At 37.8% G+C, this 25,685-nt stretch overlaps 1 protein-coding gene across 3 annotated transcripts in view; it reads right to left on the reverse strand.

Annotated features, from left to right (window-relative positions):
- Positions 1-25,685, reverse strand: part of Ankrd28 (ankyrin repeat domain 28) — a 90,938-nt gene that overhangs the window by 40,249 nt on the left and 25,004 nt on the right. For 2 of the 3 annotated variants that reach the window (XM_055612214.1, XM_055612216.1), the window contains 5 exons: positions 17,711-17,781; positions 8,505-8,705; positions 5,882-5,969; positions 4,109-4,251; positions 1,935-2,147 (listed from right to left, as the gene is read on the reverse strand). In XM_055612214.1, the coding sequence (XP_055468189.1) occupies positions 1,935-2,147; positions 4,109-4,251; positions 5,882-5,969; positions 8,505-8,705; positions 17,711-17,781 (716 nt within the window). The remainder of the gene's footprint in view (positions 1-1,934; positions 2,148-4,108; positions 4,252-5,881; positions 5,970-8,504; positions 8,706-17,710; positions 17,782-25,685) is intronic. The other variant, XM_055612215.1, reaches the window with a different exon arrangement.

Raw genomic sequence — 25,685 nt, forward strand, 5'->3', positions numbered from 1 at the left:
TTGCATAAAGTATTCATGTCTAAACGTTAGTGTATAAATTGGTTTCTTTAAAATCTAATCTTTATCCTTTAAATATAGCAGCATATAGCTGAAAAGTTTACAATAACTAATGATATTTCCATGAAATACACAAGGTAATACAGGTTAATTAATTTTAGATATTTTATCATAAACATGTATCATTAAAAAAAAAAAACAACAACAAAAAACTTCTGAGGTCCATTAAGATAAAACTGTAATTCCTTTTACCACAAAAATATTGTTATTTTTCTAGGTTGGGTAAGTTTTCAAGTAAAGAGGCTGGAGAGATGGCTCAGAGGTTAATAAGTTTGACTTCCAGCACCCATTCCAGTTCCAGGGGATCTAATTCCTACTTCTGGCCTCCGTGGGCCCTAGAAATATATACAAGTGAAATATCAATATGCATAAAATAATAAGATAATTGAAAATTTAAAAGAACTTTAAAAAGATAGTTTAGTCCAAAGCATAATAAAGACTCTTTTTTGGTTTCTCTGTAGCCTTGGCTGGCCTGGAATCACTCTGTAGCCCAGGCTGGCCTTGAACTAAATAGAGCTCCACCTGCCCCTGCCTCCTGAGTGCTGGGATCATAGGTGTGCACCATGGTGCTCAGCAACAGAGGCTCTTAATGATACTTCTGGTCTTCCTTGCTTGAGCATGACACAAACAAATCTGCCCCTCCTGTGAGAGAGGGACAAGAATGAACTCCCACTGGACTTAATGTTGATTTACATGCCAAGTAGGTCAGTGTTTTCACTGAAGTTAGGCAAGGCAGGGCTCATCTATATCCACATTCAAAATGGGCTGAGATTCTCTGTTAACAGTATTTGTAAGCTTACAGACTTTTACTAATCCTAAACGGTTCAATTTGATTGACTGTAGTTTTTCTTCCATGGGTTTGTCAAGTGCTTAAATGACAAACTGATGAATACAGGAGCAAACAGTGAAAATACCTTTTGACAATCTAAAATAATCATGTACTATAAAATAATAATGCTTGAAATCTTGTTTACCTGTGTTTCTCACAGAATTACACAGTGAAGATAAATTTATTTTGCCTCTGAATTTTAACATATTTCTAAAATGCTTACCTCACAAATAGGCCAAGTGACTATTTTTTATGTGTAAGACACCAACAATGTTTCTATACTAACACCATGAAAAATGCCGTAACAGAAATTTCAGAATAGAACAATTTCAAAAAAGTATTATAGCATGACTATCCATATCATCTCGATTCTAGCACTAACATTTTACTCCATGTTTTTCATCACATTATCAATACAATTATTTGATGCTTTAGAGGCAGTCACAGGTGTCATCACTATGTGACAATCAGGATGTATCATTATTCAACACCTATCTCAAAAGCACCTGTGGACGGTTTTCACACGTGCTTATCTACAGCACACAAAGCCCTGTGAAAGCGAAAAGCAGCACCATTACCCTATACGAACTCCTCATGCCCCTTGCCCAGGTGACCCTTTCTTCCTTCCCACGGGCAACAATGCATCTGTTATTTTCCCTCAACTATAAATTCTGGAATTCCAAATAAGCAAAATTCCATCTGTTCTAGAATCTTACATAGAGGGAAAATGTATTAAATTCTCCCTCTGATTCTTCGGCATAATATTTTAGAGATTTAACCATAGTCTTTTTGGGGGTGTGGTAGAGGGGTTGGCAGTAGAGATAGGGTTTTACTGTGTAGCTTGCTGGCCTCAAACTCAAAGATTCGCTCGCCTCTGCCTCCAAAGTGCTGGGATTAAAGGCGTGTGTTGGTCATGACCACTGCCAGGTCATATTCCCATTCTTCAGTTTACCAGTAGATCCTTTATAATTCTGGATGGTATTTTATGAATACTGTTTTAGACATTAACTAAATACTTTAAAGCATGGATTCTGACTTTGTTTCATACCTTCATATTGACATCAGCCCCATTGCCAACCAGAAGTTCTAAACACAGTGCTCCATGTGTTGACGCAGCAGCAAAGTGCAAAGGAGTGAATCCTTTCTCGTTCTTCTGATTTACGTTAGCACCACAGTCTACGAGCTCGTTCACGACAACATCTTGTCCATTATAACAGGCTACGTGAAGAGCTGTGTTTCCATAGGCATTTGCTTCATTCATCTATAGGGAAAAACGTGAATGTGAAGTCATTCTTCTACTGCTGCCATAAGCTATTTTAAATTATTAATTATAGAAAACGTGATAAACACAAAGATGAGGTGGATAATGCTAAGGTTGTTTTACAACAACAACAACAACAATAGGCAATTTATGTTAAACGGGCTACATATGTTTAGAGAGTGTGCTTCACAAATACAATGTTAAATTCTTCCATAAGAATCATTTTAAGAAAATAAAAACAATGTATTTTCAAAAGTCTTTGAGCTAAGGGAGAATTTACTGTAAATGGCGAATAGAAACAAGGGTACCTCATTCATCTATTTCAGAGACCTTTTAAGGCCATTATGCTAATTGGTTGAAAAAGAGCTACAGAAACTGTTGAGCAAAATGAAACTTTTAGCCACCTTGAACTTTCCAGGGTCCCACTCAACAATATTTGGGTGTTTTGTAACTTTTCCCAATTCCTACATTTTTCAATGTCTTTCTTGTTTTCAGTCAAGTGTTTCTCACAGCCCTCAATTTATGTAGCTCTATAATCCTGTCATGTCTTGTCTAACTAGAATCACATAATTTTTGACAGTTTTTGCAATTAAGACTTTGTTAGCTGGGTGTGGTGGTACATGCCTGTAATCACAGCACTCTGAGAGACAGGAGCAGGCAGATTGCTGTGAGTTTGTGGCCAGCTTGGTCTATAAAGCGAGTCCAGACAGCCAAGGCTACACAGAGAAACCCTGTTTTTTTAAAAAAAAAAAAACAAAACAAAACAACCCATACTTTATTGTCTTCCTCTCTTTGCACTCTCCTTTTTCCTTATCTACTGCTTTGAAGAACTAGTAAGTTTGATCCACATGTCTCTAGAGTTAGTAACATTAGGGCAGGGATGGTAGCATACACTTATAACCCAAGCACTTGGAAGTTGAAGGAGGATTCCAAATTTGAGGCCAACTTGGGCTACATAATGCAACTGTCCACAAAACCAAAAGAGTAAACATAATAAAAGTGGGAATAAAGAACATGTTTTTCAAGCATGGCATATAAGAACTACATGCATTCTTATTCAGGAACCAAATATATACTAAGAGAGAAGCATCCCTTCCTAGTAAAAAGAATGGCATTACTGTAGTGTTTATAGTACTTACGTCTTTCCCCTCTTGCTTTTGCCACTATCCCATAATACTACAGTCATTTAAAATAAAGTCAGACTTACTGGCTCAGAAAACTAAACATAATACAGACAATAACACAGCTGCTTGATCTGCTGGTTCCCAGAGAACTGGAAGAAACAGAGCTACAGGAAATGAAATGTGATGGAAAAGAAAAACTTTGGGCAAATCACTCATCTTTGGAATGGTTTTAACTCTACATATTTTGACTAATTATGAAATACACTGGCTATTTTTAATGTCAAGTTGACACAATCTAGAGTCATTTGAGAGGAAGGAACCTCAATTGAGAAACTGCCTCCATAAGACTGGGCTATAAACAAACCTATAGTGTATTTCCCTAACTAATGATTGAGGAGGACAGTCCAGCCCTTTGTGGGTGGTGCCATCCCTGGGCTAGTGGTTCTGGGTGCTATAGAAAACAAGCTGAGCAAGCTACAAGGAGTAAGCAGCACTTCTCTATGGCCTCTGCACCAGCTTCTGCCTTCAGGTGCCTGTTCTGACTTCCTTCAGTGATGAACAGTGATATGGAAGCATAAGCCAAACAAACCCTTCTTTCTCCAAGTAGCTTTTGATCATGGTGTTTCATCAAAGCATAGTAATCTTAACTAAGACAAATATATTGATCACATCAGTATACTAGCCAGTGAAAGAGTCAGAAAGATCTGAAAAAAGGATACTACTGTTAAAGAGATATTTGGTACAAGATGTACTGCTATCTTTCAAACCTAAGTTCTGAGAATATAATAGCAAAACCACAGAACAATTAATTTTATACGGCTCAATCTATATACCTACATCAACTCCAAGATCTAGAAGGTACTTGACTACACTGATCATTCCACTAGAGGCTGCTGCATGAAGAGGTGTGTAAGACTTCTTATCCTTACACGTCACTTCCGCTCCATGAGATACAAGTAATTTCACTACTTCGATGTGACCTGAAAATACATTTTCAAAAACAAAACAAAACAAAGAGACAAGCAAAAAAACATCAGCACATAGAAACTATTAAATATATTAATTTTAGAATGCACGATGACTAATAATTCATGCTGTAATACAAAAAGATTAAAAAAAAATCCAAGAATTCAGAATATTTTTGACAAATGTTGGTAGAGAGAATAACTAAAAAACAACACAATTTACTATGTTATCTAGTGTTAACTTTGACTAGATTTTGTTCCTCTAACTCATGGTCATTTAATATCTTTCGCTTTCTCTTTGACCTTATGATATCTTCTGTCAGGTCATGACATGACACAGCAGGAAGGAAGGCGCTGGCCAGATGACAGCACCGTCATGTGGACTTCCAAAACTCCAAAATTTGAAAGAAATTAAACTCTGTTCAGGATAAATTACCCAACCTTGAATATTTTGTTATAGCAACACAGATCAAGAATGTACTATTATTGGCAAAATAAAACCTACCTTTTTAATCGTGATCAAGTGTATCAATGACAACCAAGCCATGCTAGGCCCAGACTAGGGTCCACACACTTTATTACTTGGGATGCTCAACTTCAAGCAAGCCATAAAATTATTCTGGCCTTCATTTCATGAAAATAGTCCATTAGGCCAAACCAAATTCCTTTGTAGTGAAAGTGACTCCACTGACTGTGGATATCTTCTTAACACAAAATGTGTTATTTTAAATCACATACACTGTTTCTACACTGTCTAAATGAAGAACCTATCACAGACTATTCAGAAACTCTCCAAGACTTAAGGATATAAAATTTCACATGGAGTGATAGAAACACTCCATGAGGATGAAACAGAACTCCTTCTGGCTATTTTACCTTTAATTAACACAAGAAAAAAATTCCTTGTATAAGAAGAGGCACATAGTTTTGGCACTAAACACCACATATTCAACTTTTGGTCATCAAAATAGGGCATGTGACCAAAATGGTACCCTTACAGGTAAAAGTGAACACGGTCAATGCCAGTGCTGGGGAGTTAAGAAACACATAGATCTCTGGGGCTTTCTGGCTAGCCAGTGTATTAAGCTCTAGGTCCCAGTCAGAGGCCCTGACTCAGAAAATAAAGTAGATAATTCCTGAGGAATGATACTGGAAGCTGACTTGGCATACATGTATATACACATGCATATGTGAACACATGAACACACACCCACAATCTTAGCTTGTAATAATAGGGTTTATTTTTTCTTCAGTGATGGAGCTTGAAACCAAGGGCTTGTGCATACAAGGCAAACGCAGTATCACTTTAGCTATACTTCCAGTTTAATAAGATGCTTCTCAATGCATCTTTACAACTTATATGCCAATAATGCAATAAAAAGAAAAATGGATATGAGAATTAACACCCATTTTAAGTTAAACATCCTAGGCCACTGTATGAGATGTCACTCCTTTGATAAGAACAGAATTATTTCAGTTTTTATACGCTAGGTCCAGTGTATTGTTGCAGCAACCCTCTTCTACTTGTTCTTCTTGAGCAGCAATCTCAGATAGTGTATGACTTATCCTTTTCTTAAAAATGCATAAATGCAAAAAACGTTTTCCCTAAATATATACTGTCAAAAGTAAATTTAAATGCACATACCCATATATGCTGCCCAATGGATTGCACGTCTATCTTTCTTATCAAAAGCATTAATATTGGCACCTCTGGACAAGAGTAGTTTGACCATCTGAAATAAAAGTAAATAGTTTCATTGAGATTTAGAGTAGAATTGTTCATGAATATGTCTTGTGATTATTCAACTTGTCTGGTACTGACTTGCTGCAGTTCAAGCTGCATACAGTTCAAACTATATTCATCAATATAGTTATGATGATGTGGGAGGGGGTTCACTGTGTTACTGAAGTCCAGCTGCAGCCTCTTTAAGATGCAGCTTTGCAACTTAGTATTTTGAGAACATCTAAGTAAACACAAATTTCGACAGTTTAAAGTTTGAATACTTAAATAGAAATTGTACTGCTACTTAAGCCTAAAGTGTTGTTAGAAAGTAACTGTCTCATACTAGCCATGTCTGAAATTTAATTTAATCCCTCATGGTAGAGCCACTATATTTAAATCAAATTATTACAAAGTCCACTTATCTCATAATGAACTAATAATAATAATAATAATAATAATAATAATACATATTTATAATTGTTTCTCCATTTTGTGATCTATGCTACAGTTGATGCAAGGATTCATGGCACTGCAATGAAAAAAAAAAAATGAGGCCACTATGTTTACAGCTGCAAAATCTTGTGAATGCCATTCTAAAACTGTGCTTTTGTGTCTGCAAAATGAAGGACTAGAGTCTGGGCACACTGGAGTGCAATGTTGTTTCAGCTGCTTTAGAAGAGGCTGAGATAGGAGAAGAGCTTGGAGTTCAGGAGTCTGGAACATAGCAATATTTCACCTTAAATTTAAAAATGGTGTAGGGAAGGCTGGGAGAGAGAACAGAAATCACTGGGGGAGGGGGGGAATCTCTGAGATGAAGATGGTGGGAGGCCTCCAGGAGTCTATGGCGGTGACCCCGGCTGGGGTAGGGAGCCTGGAGAGGCCATCTTCTGTAGCCAGGCGGAACTTGCAATGGAGGGATGGGTACAGCAACCCATCCACTAAACCTTCAACCAAAATCTGCCCTGCCTACAAGTGGTGCAGGAATAAACATGGAGGAAATGGCCAATCAGTGACTGGCCCAACTTGAGACCCACTCCATGGGAGAGAGCACACCTGGCACTACTAATGAAACTCTGCTATGCTTGTACACAGGAGCCTAGCATAACTATCATCTGAGAGGTTTCATGTAGCAGCTGATGGAAACACATGCAGAGACCCACAGGCAAATAATAGGCAGAGCTAGGGAGTCTTACAGAAGAGTGGGGGTAAGGGTAGAGGGAGCTGGAGGGATCAAGGCCACCACAAGAAGAACTACAGAATAAACTAAGCTGGGCCATGGGGGTTCACAGAGACTGAACTACCAATCAAAGAGCATGCTTGGGCTGGACCTAGGGCCCCTACACATATGTAGCAAATGAGCAGCTTGTTCTTCATGCGGGTCCCCTTATAATTAGAGCAAGGGCTGTCTCTGACTCTGTTGCCTGCTTCTGAATCACTTTCTCCTAGCTGGGCTGTCTTGTCTGGTCTCAGTGGGAGAAGATGCAAGTAGTTCTGCTTCAATTTGATGTACCAGGGTGGGGTGGTACCCATGGTGGGGGGCTCCCCTTCTCTGAGGATAAGGTGGTAGGGGAATAGGGGAGGTGTATGAGGGTGGGATTGGGAGGAGAAGAGGAAGGGGGCTGCAATTAGGCTGCAAAGTGGAAAAAAAATTAAAAAGGGAAGTGAAGGGTAGGGACAACAGTACAAAAAAGAAAGAAACAAAGAAAGCAGGAGAAAAGGAGAAGACAGGCGGGCCAACTGAGCTAGCTGACGCTTGATTGAAGGTAACTAGCCACTGTGTGTGATCGGCACCTGTGTGTGGCAAGGCTCGGTAGTGGGCCTCCTCCATGTAGTGGGGGCCTCCTCCATGTAGTGGGGGCCTCCTCCATGTAGTGGGCCTCCTCCATGTTCCGCCCTAGTTTCTGAGACAGGTATTCTCACCTGGAGCTCACCAATTTGGTTAGGCAGGCTAACCAACAAGTCACAGAGATCTGGCTGTCTCTGCCTTCCTATGCTGGGCTTACAGGTGCACACCAGCTCTCTGTGTGAGTGCTGGGGATTTGAACTCAAGTTATTACGCTTGGACAGAAAGTACATTATGGAATGAGTCATCTCCCCGGCCCTGTGATGACAAATTTTCTTAATCTGTTCTCTTTTGACAGTCCTGTCACTAAGGAATTATCTTAAGCTAGAAGAAAGCATAGTTTCTAAACATTGCCTTTCTCTGCTGTTATCCTTCCTTCTGAAAGAACAATGAAATTGCAGTTTCTTGACAATGATAGAACATATCTCTTGTGTGATCCTATAGCTGACAGTCTTGTTATTCTAGGTCATTATGAAATTCTAGTGTATGTGTAGTAAGTATGAAATAAATTTTTTAATTTGGGAAAACTTGTATCACTGAAAAAGAAAAAAGATGAGAGGTTTGCTAAGGGCAATATCAGAAGAAATGAAGATAGATATTTTTGTTTGCCTTTCTACAAACTGAATGAATTAAAAGAAGGCAAATTCATTAATAACTAGAGGCTGGGAGGAAGAAAATCAATTTCTAATTGAATGCACCTACCTCACCATGCCCACTGAAAGCTGCATGATGTAATGCAGTTCTTCCTGCTCGATCCGATACGTTCACATTACTCAGAAGAGGTACCAAAGATTCAGCACACTTTACAGCTTTATTTGCAGCAGCTATGTGTAAAGGGGTCTGCCAATTTTTGTCTCGAGCATTAACATCGGCAGAATGCTTCAAAAGTATCTGAACTGCTTCCTACAATACAAACAAGAGGGGTGAATAACTTTAGAAACTTATAAAGATGTCTACATATGGAGAAAATAGAAGTCTGAAAAAGCCTGTTGTAAGTAATGGGAATTTAAGAAAATATTTTGAATTGAAAGATTGTATTTAGAGCCATAAAAAGATAAATCTTGATAAACCGGCACTCTCTATGAAAACATACAAGGGGGGGGGGGAACCTAAAGAAATGTATGTTTTTCATTAAATGTTCATTTCTTAAATTTCTTATTATCAAAATACAATTAGCATATTCATTGAAGAGCTTTAATAAGATTTATTATTTTGATATTAAATAACCAAAAATTTAAAAAGACATATCTCTCATCTCTCAAAGAAGTATGTATTACAGTTTAATAAGTGAGAAAAAAAACACTATGTCTGGTTCATTAAATTAGTATGTAAAAGATTTTTTATTGTAGTGCTATTTAACATGAATGTCAGTATTGAGGCAATTTAAAAATTACTGTTCCAAGAAATTCACCTCCTAGAAGCACATGGAAACGTCACATTACCATTTCTTTAAAGCAGATATTTTTCAGGATTCCTAGGAATCTAGGAATTTAGCATTCAGCAATATAATCATAATTAAACAGCAAAATCTTCTTATAGTGATAATCGTTTGGTAAGAACAAAACCACATATACAATTAAAAACAGCAGAACTAGAACAGAATCTCAATATTATGACTTTTTAAAATAATTAAAACTTTATTGTAGAGAACTTGCAAATGAAAACATCATACAAATAAATCAGACAGACTCAAAGTCTATAAATTACAATGAACTTCTAGTTAGAAATGGGTCACTTTGAAGCTGTGAAACTTTACACTGGACCTTACCTTTAGTATCAGTTATATGTTCACGCATTAATCTACCACCCCCTCCAAATCCATGAGTTAAAACTAGAAAAACAACCAGCTTTATATCCAGTCATAACCCTTGTCCTGTATCTGCACTCTATCCTTTCTCATCACCTAATATTTACCCTTTCTTGTTCTTCTTTATACATGTACACATATAAATTACAGGCCAGAGTCCACAAGAAAAAATACGCAGTTTTTCTTTCTGAAATTGTGAGTGACTGCGAATAATATTATATATTCTAAGTTGATCAATTTTCCTGCCAACTGTGATTTCACTTTTATTTAGAGCTGAATAATATCCCATTTGTACCAGATTATAATTATCCATGATTATCAATGAGATTAGTTTCATTTCCTTGTTACAGTAAATAAAGCAACAATAAACATGAGAACGCAAATATCGCTGTGGATGGCAAGAAATTATAAAGATCAGGGACTAAATTGATGAAGTAAATATTAAAATAACAAAACCACAAAATCTACTAAAAAATTGATTCTTTGAAAAACTTAGCAAGATTGACAAACCCTTAGCCAATCTAACACAAAGAAAAAGGGAAAAGATACAAATTAACAAAATTCAAGATGAAAAGGGTGTCATTAAAACAAACTCCGGCAAAATACTAGGATTATGAAAAATTATTCTCTAAAATTAAAGCTGCATAACCCAGAAGAAATAGAACTTCTAAATGTATATCACCTAATAATATTAAACTTAGAAGAGATCAATAATGTAAACATCCATTTTAAGTAATGAGACTGAAGCCATAGCCAAGGCCTCCCATCAAAGAACAGCCCAGGACTAGATGGATTAACTGCTGAAAACTATCAAACTTTCAAGGAAGATCTTATATCAATTCCTCTAGACTTGTTCCACAAAACAGAAAATACAGAATTCTGATCTTCATTCTATGAGGTTAGTATTATTTTGATACCAAAACCAGGTAAAAACAAGAATGAAAATATAAACTTGACCAGTTTCTTTAATGAACACACATGCAAAAATTCTCAGCAAAAATACTTGCAAATGGAACTCAGGATTAAGATTCCATATTATGAGCTGTTGGACCCTGCTGCTAAGGTTCAAGTCTGGGATTACCGCATAGCCCCTGTCTCTCCAAACCAAACCACCGCTTCTTAGTTTTGGAGCTCTGAGCCTCCACTAACAGCTGATCTTGAAGCAGCCATCAATTTGCTCAAGTCAGGCCAGACCCTCATGGCCACCTAGCTCTGGTTTCAGAGCCATGAGCTCTTTGCTGCCAAATGGCCTGGAGCTGGCAGCTCAGCTAAAGGAGCAGTAACACTTATTTCAGAGAAGTCTTTTCTCCTGTACTTCTGGCTGAACTGGAAATCTTCTGGCAGCGATCTCAGTTCCACATTCCACCCTTCTTGGCCCAGAGATCAGTGTTCCTGAGAGAGGCAGAACCTTTACCCCAAGCTTTAGAAACCGAAGTAGCCCTGACCTTCCAGTTTGGGCCTGACAAGGCCCAGGCTTCTGTTAGACACAGAATTACAATGACCAAGTGTGCTTAATCCCAGAAAGACAACATTGGTTCATTCACATACATAAATTAATAAATATAATACACTATATAAATGAACTTAATGATAGAAATCACATAGTCATTATGATTGATGCTAAAAAGACATCTGACAAAATACATCAGACCTTCATGATAAAGTTTGGGAGATTTTAGGAATAGATGGAATATACTTCAAAATAATAGAGTATACACAACAAATCTATCCCAAATCTATAACATACATTATGTTAAATAGAGACAAACTGAGAACATTTCCTCTAAAATCAGGAAGACATAAGAATGCCCATTCTTCCTGATTTTATTTGATGAGTACTGTTACTCATAGTTTTAGCTATAGCAAAAGACACAAAGGAGAGAAATAAAAATAAAAAAGGAAAAAGCCAAACTATTTTTAATTACAGAATACATGATCCTTGACTTAAAAGGCCCTATACAGTTTACTAGAGAACTCTTGTTTTGCATGATATTTTATCCCATTGTGAATCCCAAAACTGTGAACTGTAAAACCCTGTTTCTTGTTTGGTGTACTTGAGCCCTATCACACACCTTTAATCCAAGAATTTTTTATTATAAACAGGTGGTTATGGTGTGGTTCACCCTAGCCCTAGCACACTCTTTTAATCCAAGAGCTTTCTGTACACAGGATTTAATAGTTAACCCTAGGTCAAAGGGCAGAGCAAGAAACCAGCTGACAGGGATTAAAGAGGGACTTTGAGTTGAGGGGTATTTAAGACAGCATGGAGAGGAAGAAAGCTTTTAGCTCAAGCTTTCAGCTTTGGCTTCAGCTCCTCAGCTCATGGGTTTCTGAGCCTTGAGCTAGCAAGCCTTTGGGTTTTGTTTTGTTTTGTTTTGTTTTTTTTCCTTTTCCTTTTCCTCCTGGGCTGTCAGTTGAGCTAGTGAGCCTTTTGGGTTCTTCCCATCTGGACCTGAGCTGAGAAGGAAGCTCGCTGGGTGGCTTCTCTGCCTCTTTGAGCTAGGAGGTTTTCACCCCAGCATCTGGCTTCTGAGCCTTTATTGGTAAAATAGAACAGTTGGGATTTTCATTTTTGTTTATAACATCAAGTGGCCTCCAGATGTCGGGCTCAGAATAATGGCTAATGCTGTAGAAAAGACAGCAGAGCACTGAGACAAATACACTGTTTTAGGAGGTGAGTAGAAGGAACTGCTGCTGCTACTGATGGTTTCTCTCTCACTTTACTCCCAGAGGGCATTTTCTGGTTTTATTTCAGCGTCTTATTGCATTCCACTTTAAAGAAGGTTGGGAGAACTGTTCAACAATTAGAAAAATTGCGAGTAAATATGGAAAGATATGAGAAACAAAATGGATGAAATAGGAAAACCAGAAGTGTCACTCAATTCTCTCATTTTTGAAAGGATTGCAGAATTGACTGTGCTACTACAGAGTCTGTGGGTAGAGTTCGTGCTTGGGAAGTGAACAGCACTGCTGGAAAAGGGAGTACAAAAGGGTTCAAACCTGGGAACTGAGAGCAGGACTTTCCCAAAATTGCAGCCCTGCCCTGCACCAAGCATTTTCTGTGTCAAGTTCCCATAGCTTCTGGGTAGGCTGAGGAGCCAGGAGGAGCAGAAGGCTGTACAGGGCGAAAGGTTTAAAGAGAAACAGCCTGTTTCAAGAAAAAAGGTTAATCTTTAGCAAACTGAGCTGCCACAGCAGCAGCCTCAGGTTAAGAGATTACACCATTAATTTTCCCAGTAGCCACCAAAGCCCTAGATACCAAAATGCTCGGTACTTCAATTGTGGTAGATTGGTCATTTGAAAAGAAATGTGACCAAGCCACTAAAAGCCTCAGAGCTCAAAATGGCCAGTAAATTAATCTGAGAAATACGGTACATTCCGCCAGAGAAGAAAGAGCCTTTTCTGGTAGCACTGGGTTCTCTGCCGGAACCGGCCTTAGGCGCTATGATAAAAGGGGCCATTTGACTAGTGAATGCATGTTCAAGAGAGACACACAAGGTAACTTCTTGCCGTTAGAAAACAGCTTGGAGTCCTAGCTCGAGGCCCAACAGCAAAAAATAGGAACCATTCCAGACAAGAGTAGCCAAGAGTTATCAGGTTACAAAAGAAACTATTGACAACCCCCCCCCCCAAAAAAAAAAAGGTTTGGTTCCTTGATCATCCCCTTTTAAAAAAGCAACAGCAAGTCTCATTCATATTAAAAGTAAAGCCATTTTTTTTTTTAACAGCAAGGAGGAAATGTCTGGATGTAAATGTTTTTATTTTGATCCCAGGTGTAGGATATAAGACTGATTCAGATGGTCCACAATAGCAAATTATTTGCCTGGTGTGGCTCTGAGCGGGCCTTTGGCCAGCTTCAGATAGTTTAAATCTGAGGACTCTGAAAGGGAATAAAGGCTAGAGCCTGGAGAGGGTTGAGGGCCTCTAAGAAAGAAGAAGGCCGTTGGTGCTCTCCCTCTTGCTGTTGATAGAGTTGGATGAGATACCCTGAAAGCAAGACTAGACTTGCCCTGAGGAACCAACTACCCTAACCAGCAGGAAGTAGCCTAAGATAACTATGGCCCTCTCCTCACTAACCTCTCTCTTCTACCTGGTATTGGGGTGTTGGAAGAGCTTGGGGTGGAGAAGGGAGAAAGAGATGCAAGAACATAAATAGAATAGTTTTTAAAAGTGTGCAACAACTCTGGAATCTAATAAATACAGTGAAGTTGCAGAATACAAAAACCAACATATAAAAATACAATGCAATTTCAGAGAAATAAATTATAAAGATAAATTAAAAATTATTACTATCCCATTCAAAATCACTGTTAGAAATTAAATATTTGGGAATATACCTAATCAAAGAATATGAAGAGCTCTAAACAATAAAAACTTCAAGACACTGAAAAAGAAATTTACAGAAGGCAATAGATGATGAAAAGACCTTCCATACTCCTGGGCTGGCAGAATTAATATTCTGGGTATGGCTGTATTACCAAAAAAAAAAAAAAAATCTGTCATATTTTCACAGATTACCTAAAGATGAATAAATGTATTGTCATACTGACATATTTTTAAAAAATAAAGAACCATATAGAACCATAAAAGAGCAAAATAGCCAAAGTAATCCCAAGGAGAAAGAACGCTGCTGGAGTGTGGTAACGCCTGACCCACACCACACTACACAGTGCTACAGTGATGGAGACAGCCTGGTACGCACAAACGCTGGAGGGTCAGCAGAAAGGAGGCTCCAAAAAATAAAATGACAAACCTATGCCCACTTAATTTTGACAATGGAGACAAAAAAGCACGTATTTGAAAAAAAGATAACAAATGGTGCTCCCAAAATTGGATATCTAGCTGCAGAAAAATAAAATCAGATTATATTCACCTTTTAAGAAAAATAAATTCAAAATGGATCAAATTCCTTAATTTAAAACTGGAAACATTGAGACAAAACAGATAACACTCTTCAAGATACTAGGTTCAAAAAGAACTTTCTGAATAGAACATAAACACAGGAACTAGCCTCAAGTATCAACAAACAAGATTATATGAAAAATTAACTATCAGCAACAGAACTATCAGCAGAGGAAACAACTCACAGATATATAAAGGCTGGAGAGATGGCTCAGTGGTTAAGAGTACTTGACTGCTTTTTCCAAAGGTCCTGAGTTCAATTCCCAGCAATCACACAGTGGCTCACAACCATCTATACTGGGATCTGATTGCTTCTTTTGATGTGCATGAAGACACCAGTACTCATATAGATAAAATACATGAATAAACCAATCTTTAAAAAAATAAAATGAGAAACACAAATGGCCAGTAACTGATTTTAGAAGTGTTCAATATCTTTAACCATGAGGGAAATACAACTAAAACTACGCTTGGCTATGAAGAAATCTAACAGCAGGGGCTGAAGAGATCAGTTTGAGACCCAGGTTTGGTTCCGAGCACCCACAATGACAGGATACAATCATTTGTAACTTCAGTTTCAGGGGACTAAAAGGCCTCTCATCTTGCCTCTACAGGCAAAACACTCAGTCACATAAAATCAATGTAAATAAACTGAAAGAAAAGAAACCTGACTCTAACGTTAGAAACATTACTAAAACCATTCTGTGTAAAACCATTCTGTGTGACTTTGAAAAATGTGATGTTTGCAAGTGGTGTTAAGAGACGAGCCACTGTGTGACTCTGGCTCCCTTTGAATTTCCTGTACACTTGCGGAGTTCATTCAGGCTCGCCTGTCAGAGCTGGCAGCTGGCTGATGCTCCAACAGTGCCACCCTCCACAAAGGACACAGCTGAAGCACCTTCCAGCACATGCCATCAAGCTCCCAGCTCACTGGCCCTGCTTGTCAGTCAACAAATGTTGGGGAGGATTGGAGAAAGAGGAACACATTTCACTGCTGGTAGAGGTGCAAAATGAACACTATCATTATGGAAATTTGCCTGGAGATTCCTTAAAAACATTAAAAATAGAACTACCATATGACTCAGCTTTTCTTCCTGGGCATGCATAGAGAACTCCACTTACAAAACATACTATTCAAGTCTTGCAAAACTGCTCCTTAGTGTTCCTATCTAGGAGAAAGAGGACACTTACTAACCGCCAATCTTTTCAAGATTGCTAGAGCCAATGCACATGGAGAACATTAAAGTGTGAATAGCTATAAAGTTACAAGGTTACAACAATAAATAATGAAAGGCTATTGTTTATGGCATGTGCACAACTTTTTAAGACTTTGAAATAAAGAGCAATTAGAACTGTCTGAAATATAGGAAACAGCACTAGTATCTAATAGGATTGACAAAAAGACTGAATTGATGCTCAGGAATCTACTAACTTGCTGAGGAAGTCAGGCAGTAAATCTATGACACACAGCGACCTATGACCCCACAATTCCATTCCAGTTAAGAAAAATGAACAGACCTATTCAAGAATGCTGTCTTAGTTAGTGTTGCAATGACCAAAGCAATTTAGTGAGGAAAGAGTTTATTTCATCATATAGCTTATTATGAAAGGAAATCAGGGCATGAAATCAAGGCTGGAACCTGGAGGCAATAACTGAAGAAGAGCCATGGAGGAGTGTTACTTACTGGCTTGTTCTTCCCAACTTGCTCAATGTGCTTTCTTATATAATCCAGGACCACCTACGAAGGTGTGTATGACCCACAGTGGGCTGGGCAGACTGGCCTATAGGCCAAAATCTCAATATTGCCATTTCTCAATAGAGATTCTCTCTTCTGGGGCTGGAGGGACGGCTAAGGAGTCGAGAGTGCTAGCTGCTCTTGCAAAGGCCCTGGAATCAATTCACAGGACCCACAGCAGCTTACAATCATCTATAACTCCAGTCCCAGAAGATCTGGTACTCCCTTCTGGTATTCATGGGCACATGACCTGTGGCACACAGACACGCAAAACACCTATATGCATTGAAAAAAAAAAAAAAAAAGAAAAAGAAAAAAGAGCAGACCAAGCTGGGTATGGTGGTTACACCTATAATCCTGACTTGGGAGGATGAGGCAAGAGAATCAGAGGTTTGATGTCAGCCTACGTTACAGAGTAAGAGCCTGTCTCAAAATAAGTAAATAAATTTCTTCTTAGATGACTAGCTTATGCCCAGGTGAACACACAAACAATCTAACCATATCCAACCAGGACAATTGCCAGTTACCCTAATGTTACTGTTTATAGATATAAACAGTAAAGAATCTTTTTTCTATGTGAAAAACCTCATATTCCTTAAGGGAATACTTTCCAAACTGCTGAAATGGGCATCAAGGGCTGGAGAACTGGCAGTGTTTGAAAAAGTACAAGTATGCTTTATCAAACCAGATTTGGATCCTTAGAAGCCTTATTTTGTTTAAAAAAAAAAAAAAAAAAAAAAAAAGGCCGGGTAGGTGTGGCAGCTGCCTGTAATCCCAGCACTTTGGGGGGCATTAACAGGAATACCCAGGTGAAGCTAGCTGGCCCAGCCTGAGTCGATGAAATCTGAGTTTGGCAAGAGACCCTGTTTCAATGAATAAAGTGGATGATCATTAGGAAAAACGTCTGATGTCAACACACGTGCTTAGAGATGCAAGGACACTCCTGTGTACATGTGTCCAGACACAAGCAAACATGCCCTGGGGACACCCCCCATTCACTAGAGAAACACAAGCAAACATGCCCTGGGGACACCCCCCATTCATTAGAAAAAAGCACTTAAAAGTAATATTCCTAAAATTAACTCCAATGTTCAAATAAATCAGTCATGATACGCTGATGACATGATGCTCAGCATGAACCTTGGGAAAGGGTTTTGTGGGATAGGGTGTCATGAACCAGTAAAGAAAAGACACAGAGCCGATTATGTGCTAGAAACACACTTTCTTGTGAAGGAGGGACAGATATAAGGGTTTCTTTTTGTTTACTTCAGACTCTCTAAAACCCTGACACACAAAAGGAGAAATGCAACAATCAGCTTAGTTTGTACAAATTCTAAAGTCAAATGACTAGTGTAGATACTTTAGTAGTTTCTTTCCTTTGGTTAAGAATGCAGTTTTAAGTTGGACCCAAGCAGGCCTACTTAGTGCTTCTTCATATACATTTACTAAGAGAAATGTCATACCTCACTACAAGATGCAACTGCTCTGTGTAAAGGTGTCAACCATTTGCTGTCTTTGGCATTAACTCTAGCTCCTGCAACAAGAAGAAAAAAATAATTGAAATGTTTTATAGGAATTATTTTTTTTAAATAAACCTAAAGTTAGATGGAGTCCCAATGGGATAACGATTGGAAAATTAATTGTATATTTTCTGCCAATAAGTTACCCTTAAGTTATAAAACAAAATTCTTTTAAGTTGATGTAATTATCCAAAAGGGAATCAGTTCTTTTTGTTAAAAAGAAAATAAACAGCATTTTATATTTAGGCTAGAAAAGCCACCTTTATACAGAGCATATTCAATATAAAATCAAATCCCCCCTTAAAATATGTGTTAACCTCAAATACTTAAAAAAACAAACACAGTATTACTCCAAGATGAACTGGATATTAACTTAAAATCTTCATTACATTTCTTTACTAATGAATGTATAATGTCATAAAGTAATATAATGATAGTTGTACACTGATACTATAGGGTCATTGTACAAAATGATGTAGGAAAACAAAGAAACGAACAATATACATGTCTTTCCTGGTTATACCTAAACTTTAAAAAAGGACCTTTTAAAAACCAACTATGTGTAATTTAAAAAAATTAAGTGAACAGACAAAAGTACCAACAGAATACAAACACATTAAGATAAAAATATTACATTGTAAGTTTTAAAACATGAACCAAATAGAAGAAGCTCCTACTTGTAGCATGCTGTGAGCAGAAAGGAAATAGCTCTGGATATTCGACTGGCCATCAGGTCCTGTCCTATATATCACTGTAGATTTATGCCCCAAACCCTGATTCCTAATTTCCTAGATGATAACAACAACAACAAAAGTATGTTGAATAATCCTTAATAATTTTTTGCAGTTTTATACTTAATGTGCACAAACCAGAGTCAAGTATTGCTAGAATTCATACTTCTAACAGTTACACTGATTCTGTGTTTTTAAGTGTGAGGGTCCAGGGGATGGATGATCAAGTGTAGTTACGTTATAGCTCCAGTATTTACAGACTCAGAAGAAACCTTCTAAATAATGTTGTGACCCCTCTGAGCCTAAGTTTTTTCATCTTTACACACTTTATAATACATTGGTATAAAAATTATTGTAAATAAACCCAAAGTACACACTGCACATGTTGATGGTAGATTTAGAAGTGCTGAACACAAGAGACTATAAAACATGAAGAAAATAAATGTAGCAATTAAAATTTTTAGAGTAGTTGAATTCGCTGTAGCTATCAACAGTAACAGAGATGTCAGAACCAAGAGCCAATGGAAGAGCTTTCAAGAATGCTGAGTCAGAAGGAAGGAATGAAGTCAACAAAATAAGGAACTAGTCAAAGAGTAGTAGATATATTTTACAAATATTCTCTAGGGCTAGGGAGCTAACTCAGGACCTTGTACATGCCATGCAAGCACTCACCTCAGACAAAAGTAAACTCATGTAGTAAGTTATTTAGGCAACTACTTGCCCGGTCCCTGGAGGCCAGGAAGGATAAGGTAGACAACCTGGGCAGAGTGAAGTCAGACTATTTATAGAGTCTAGGTTAAAACATTTGAAATGTTCACTTTTTTGAGAAAGCTCAAGTTTTAGTTAGTGAAGGACAATGGTGCCTTTCAGTCTCTCAATTACCTCCATAGTTCTCTCTAATCCCTATGTCTCTTTCTATAAAAATAGTTATGTCCACATATATATCTACACATGGAAATGCAGGCTTAAAGGTACAGACACAGACAACTAGAAGAGATAGTACCTGGCTCAACAAAGGCAGAGAGAGAATGAGAGAGAGAGAGAGATCTCATAAATGCCTTCAAGAAGTTAGCTTTACAGTAATGACAAGAGAACAGAATGTGGCTGTCACAAAAAAAATGAGGCTCTTCATGTGCTATATAGCTTTCAAAAATAAAGTAAAAAAAGCAATAACTATACACAATGTTTTACCTTTAATTAGAAATAGAAAAAGGTAAGTATATATTCCTATTTCATTAATAGGAACACTGAAACCATAGAGGAATGACAAAATATTAAAAAAGTAGGTACCCGAGTGTTTGGTTGGTTAGGCATACAAAAGGCTGGCGGTTGTTATTCTCTATTATTATAGTTTCCATTATTTTCTATATATGTACAGAAAAAACATTTTATACTTACTCAAAAAATAAAACATACTCAAGCAAAAAAATTAAAGGATGATCATGAAAAATTCCAAGAATTTTGTTTCAAGTACAAACAATAAAAAACAATCCAGGAATGGGGATATATATATATGGTATTTTTATTTTATTTAAGGTATTTTAAAAATATTTCTTTTGGATATGGGTTATCAGATATATAACTACTTAAAAACATTCTAATTTAATGGCACATTAAGGATATCAAAATAAAAAAAAAATCTTCCTGTTCATTCTGTCTTGTTATAAGTCTTCTTCATGTAATTAACAACACAAATTAATTTTTTTTTTTTCCAGAGCTGAGGACCAAACCCCGGGCCTTACCACTGAGCTAAATCCCCAACCCCAACACAAATTAATTTATTGAAATAAGTGACTACAAAAAAGAATCCATTAAAAGTTAACTGAGGATATTACACTGCTACAATACAAAAAAATACAGGGCTTGTTCAATGATAAGATTTTAAACTTCTGATCATTATCTTTTTTTTTCTTTAGAAGACAGTTTTTATTACATCCTGTGCTTCTTTTAAAAGCACTAATCAAATGCTTATGTAAAGGCCAACTTTTGAAAAACTTCAGGCACTAATGAAAAAGGTCTCTCTGTGATTTGCGTAATAATGGACATGGCATAGTGATGTACATCTTCAAGAACAGTAGTTGGCTGTGCTTCTATCAAAGAAATTAAATAACAACAACAACAATAATGACATAAGAGTCACAAGCACAGTGACACATTTTTAATGTTTGAGATTCCTAGAGCCTCTTTTGGTAAACTCTCCAAAGGCAACAGATTTCTGTTCTACAAAGAACTCTTAAGATTATCTATACACTAATATTTGCATCAGACAGCAAAGCCATTCTATGCAAAAGACCCGACCAGAGTAAAGTTAAATCGACCAACAGCTCGTCAAGAGTATAAAAGACTACCCAGAAAGGTTAACAAGGAAGTCAGGGATAAAGAAAGGAAAATAAAAATGGGGAGGAGAGGGAGAAGAGCATTATATTCCCCTAAAACACAAACTATCTTTGTAGAGAGAAACAAAGCAAAACAAAATCTAACAGCCTCTAGCAGTATCATCACATGTTCTACACATGACAAAAGATAAAAATCTATGATCATAAAGATGCTAAGTCACTGAGAAAAGGTTAATCTCTTCACTACCTCTTGGTCATGCAAACAAAAACTATATGCTCCACTGTTCCTACTAGGTTACTGGTAGATGTTTTGGCATGAGAAATCACTGCAAACTATCTGAAGGCAAAGAGGAGAGCAATTTAAGGAAGATGGCATTGATGACTATTTTAACCACTGAGCCATTTCTCCTGCTCCCAGTTCTCAAAGAATTAATAAAAATATTTCTTAAAGAACAAGAAATGTGGACAGAGATACAGACAGGCTAAAAGCAGAGGGAGAAGGCCTCTATTCACAAGTCAAGGAAAGAATCACAGAACAGACAGATCCTTTTCTTTTGAGAAGATTCTTTTCTTTGCCTTGATTGTAGGCTCTGACCAGATATGTGAAAAAATAAACTTCTGTTGTTTAGGCTAACTGCTTGATGGTACTTTTTTTTTTTTTTTTTAAAGGACAGCCCTGGCTAATACACTTAGGTTGCAAGCTTTCGAGACGTGCACACTTTAGGTCTAATTCCTAAAAACAGAAATACCAGATTCCTACTCTGTATTTCCTTATGCTGAAAGGGTAACATTCAGCAGCCTGCTAAAAAATGATTTGAATGGAAGCAGTAAATCAATAGCTTCCAAACAAAGTATTTATTCTTAAGTGATGAGAAAATTTAGTCTTTTGGAGAAACATTCTAGAATAAAAATTAATGTGTATGCAAATTTTACTCATGTAAAGTGATAGTGGTAATGAAGAAGGGTAGGTAGGTACAGGCAGGAAGAAGGTTCAGATTGTGTCAGAGGTAATGTGAATTGAGTCTGCAGTTGGGCTCTAGCTTTTCAGTTGTGCTAGTACAAGCTTCAGTTGTAAGTAATGTGGCTAAGAAGTGCTATTGTTTTTTTAGTTTTCTTGTTTTTTAATACTTTTATATCTCTGAGGGTAAAATATAGTAAAAGGAGAGCCTTATTTTAGTATTAGGGTATTAATGAGACAGAATAAGTACTTGTTACTCACTGTTATTTTACTTCTTCTAAAACAATTATTAATTACAGTGGATTTCAACTTAACTACAGATTCGAAGAAAGCTTGGTTTTATGTACCATGTCAAAAACAACACTACTTACAAATTTTGTAGCTGCATCATGCAGAAATATTTACTTTTCAATGAATTTAACTACAAATTTTAAAATGTTTAAACTTAAAACAAGTCATCAAAAATACTCAGAATAATATGAACAAACACTATCTTCAAAGAGGAAACAGCTAGTTACTATTAGCTGTGTTGGTTTGAATGCGATGTTCCCCATAAGCCTTGGGCATTTGAATAGTTGGTCCCAAGTTGGTAGCCCTGTTAAAGAGATTAAGATGTTGCCTTGCTCAAGTGTGTCACTGAGGGCAGGTTTTTAGGCTTCAGAGGCTACACAACATTCCTAATTCACCCTGCTTCCTGTTTATGGTTTGAGATGGGAGCTCTTAACTCTCAGCTTCCAGCGGTCACATCCGTTACCGGCTGTCAGGCTGTCCCCATCATTATGGAACCTAATTCTCCAGAACTGAAAGGCCAAAACCCTTCCTTCTGTAAGTTGTCTTAGTCATGATGTTTTACCACAAATAGAAAAATTAACTAATACAGAAACTGGTACCAGGGAGTGAGCTCTGACAGACTTGACCATGCTGCTTTTTGGAGGAGTGCAGAGGAATCTGGAATTCTGAACTAGAAAAGCGGTTGAACACTTAGGTGAAGCTTAATGGGAACTTAGTGGGCCATGTTAGCAGGAGCTTGGAAGACACTAGTGCTTTATGCCAAGGAGAGGCCCAGCTCAAGAGATTTTAGAAGGAACAATATTAGCAACTGGGCTAAAACCATTCCTGATATTTTGGCAAAGAATATGGCTGCTTTCCTGCCTTTGTCCTAAGAACTTCCTTAAGGTTAAATTTAAAAGTAATAGTCTAATTTCTTGGGTGGAAATTTCAAGGTATCCTAATATTGGCTCTGTTGTATGATTATTAGCCACCAATCATATGTAGGTCTACAATGAAAAGGAGCAAATGCAGTAGAAAGAAATACAAAATGTACAGTTTAGAGAAAAAGGACACTGCAAGCTAAGTGTTATAGCCATGGCTTGTGCTGGAAGAGAGGCTGTAATTGTTAAGATTCACACCATTAAGGAGAGGCCAATGTTGCATACTTGAGCATCTTTTGGATATATGCCGAGGAGTGGTATAGCTGGATCTTGAGGTAGCACTATTCCTAATTTCCTGAGAAAGCACCAGATGATTTCCAAAGTGGTTGCACAAGTTTACATTCCCACCAGCAATGGAGGAGGGTTTCCCTTTCTCCACATCCTCTCCAGCATGTGTTGTCACTTGAGTTTTTGATCTTAGCCATTCTGGTGGGTATAAGGTGAAATCTCAGAGTCATTTTGATTTGCATTTCCCTGATGACTAAGGATGTTGAACATTTAAGTGTTTCTCTGCCATTCAGTATTCCTCTATTGAGAATTCTCTGTTTAGCTCTGTACCACCATTTTTTAATTGGATTACTTGATTTGTTGCTTTTTAACTTTTTGAGTTCTTTATATATTCTGGATATTAGCCCTCTGTCAGATATAGGGTTGGTGTCTCCAAGGGGGTTCCCTAGTAATGGAACAGGAACTGTCTCTGACATGAACTCAGTGGCTGGCTCTTCGATCATCTTCCCCCCTGAGTGGGGAGTGGCCTTACCAGGCCACAGAGGAAGACAATGCAGCCAGTCCTGATGAGACCTGATAGGCTAGGGTCAGATGGAAGGGGAGGAGAACCTCCCCTATTAGTGGACCTGGGGAGGGGCATGAGAGACGAGGAAGGGAGGGTGGGGTTGGGAGAGAATGAGGGAGAGAGCTACTGCTGGGATACAAAGTGAATAAACTGTAATTAATGAAAAAATAATATTTTTTTTTAAAAAAGGAGAGGCCAAATCTGCAGTGGAATAAAGGCAAGGGTGCCCTTTGGGCAGGACCCCACCCAACTAAGCTTTCAACTTGTAAAAAAAAAAAAAAAAAAAAAAAATCTGCCCCTAAAAAGCAACAAAAATAGCTGCTGCTAATGCGGTAAAGGGAGGCAGAATTCATCCCATGTGTGCAGCTCCTGTTAGCAGTGTCATTCACATGGTGCTGGCTGCAGAGTCATGAAGGATAAACAGAGGATAGACTTCCTCTGCAGTTTAAGAGAGTCACTGAGGTTAGGCATGTGGGCGTGGGGGCGGTGGGCTGAATGGAGGCCAGAAGCTGTGTGTAAAGTAAAACCTGGGTTATGTTGGGAGACCCCAAGATATTAAAAATTGCACAGTCTGGGAGTGGAACCAGCCTGGTGGTGTGGTGATCCTGTAGGTAGTAAAGCTGGAAGGACAGTTCCATCTAAGCACTTTGATATCAGACAAGAAGCTACATCATTTGGAGTTTGCCCTGTTGGGTTTTGGTCTTGCTTTGGTCTTCTATTTCCTCACTATTCCCGTAGTCCTTCTTTTGGGAATTGTAATGTGTATCATATGTCCTTTATGATACAACTATGTAACTTGGGTTTTTTTGTTTTGTTTTGATTAGACAGACGGTTATAGCTGAGAGACTGTCTTGAATCTCAGAAGAGATGTTAGACTTTAAAACAGTGATGAGTCTCAAAAGACTGTGGGAGGTTTTGAAATTAGGCTAAATGCATATATTTGCATTATAAGATGACCAGGAGCCTCTGTGGGCCCACAAGCAGAATGTGGTGATTCACATGAGATGTCCCTCAAAAGCCTCAGGCACCTGAATACCTGGTCCCTCGTTGTTTTGGAAAGGCTTAGGAGGTGTGCAGCCTTGCTGGAGGAAGTGTGTTAATAGGGGCTGGCTTTGAGGATGTGTGGTTTCTAGTAGTGCTCGCTCTCTACTTCCTGTTTGTGGTTTGAGATGTGAGCTGTCATATTCCAGCCTTCATGTCTCATTCCTCCTTGCATGCTCTCTTCATCATTATGAATCCTACTGGAACCATAGCCACCAAATAATTCCTTCCTTCTGTAAGATAGCTGGTTATGGTGTTTTATCACAGAAATAAAACACACTACTATAAGCCCAAATATAAAAATGTCTACCTATTATATGAAAATATGTACCCAATGAGGTTGGACACCAACTCAAGTGAAGCTGCTTCTCAAACAGGGAATGCTACTGAGTTCTCTCAAGGAACATTTTTGTACTAGTGTCACTGTGTTCCTTTCTCTTGGCTGTGTATTCTAAAATCCCAAACAATCTTTCAGATGATCTAAAGTTATCTGGGTCATCTCTCCACAAAAGAACACTGTGCTAAAGAAGAGATTAAGCAGGCAACTTGATTAGTTCTTACACTAGTGGTGATGACAGGGGCTATCGTCAATCACCAGCAGATCATGCAATAGAGAAAAACCAGTCACCTTAAGTCCAATAGTATATTTAATAGAGGAGACTGTGCTGCTTTAAAAATGAGGCACACCTGGTCTGAATAAACCCACTTCAACTGCAGTTAGTTATTAAACATCTTTTTATTTGGTAACTAAAAGTCAATACTGGAATACTTATAAAAGAAAGAAACTGAGTCTGACTCAAACCTAGCATCTGAAGTTTCTTCTAGGCATAAAAATTTTAGTTAAATGT

Source organism: Psammomys obesus, unplaced genomic scaffold (genome assembly GCF_907164565.1).
Source record: "Psammomys obesus unplaced genomic scaffold, mPsaObe1.curated_primary_1811, whole genome shotgun sequence".
Lineage (NCBI taxonomy): Eukaryota > Metazoa > Chordata > Mammalia > Rodentia > Muridae > Psammomys > Psammomys obesus.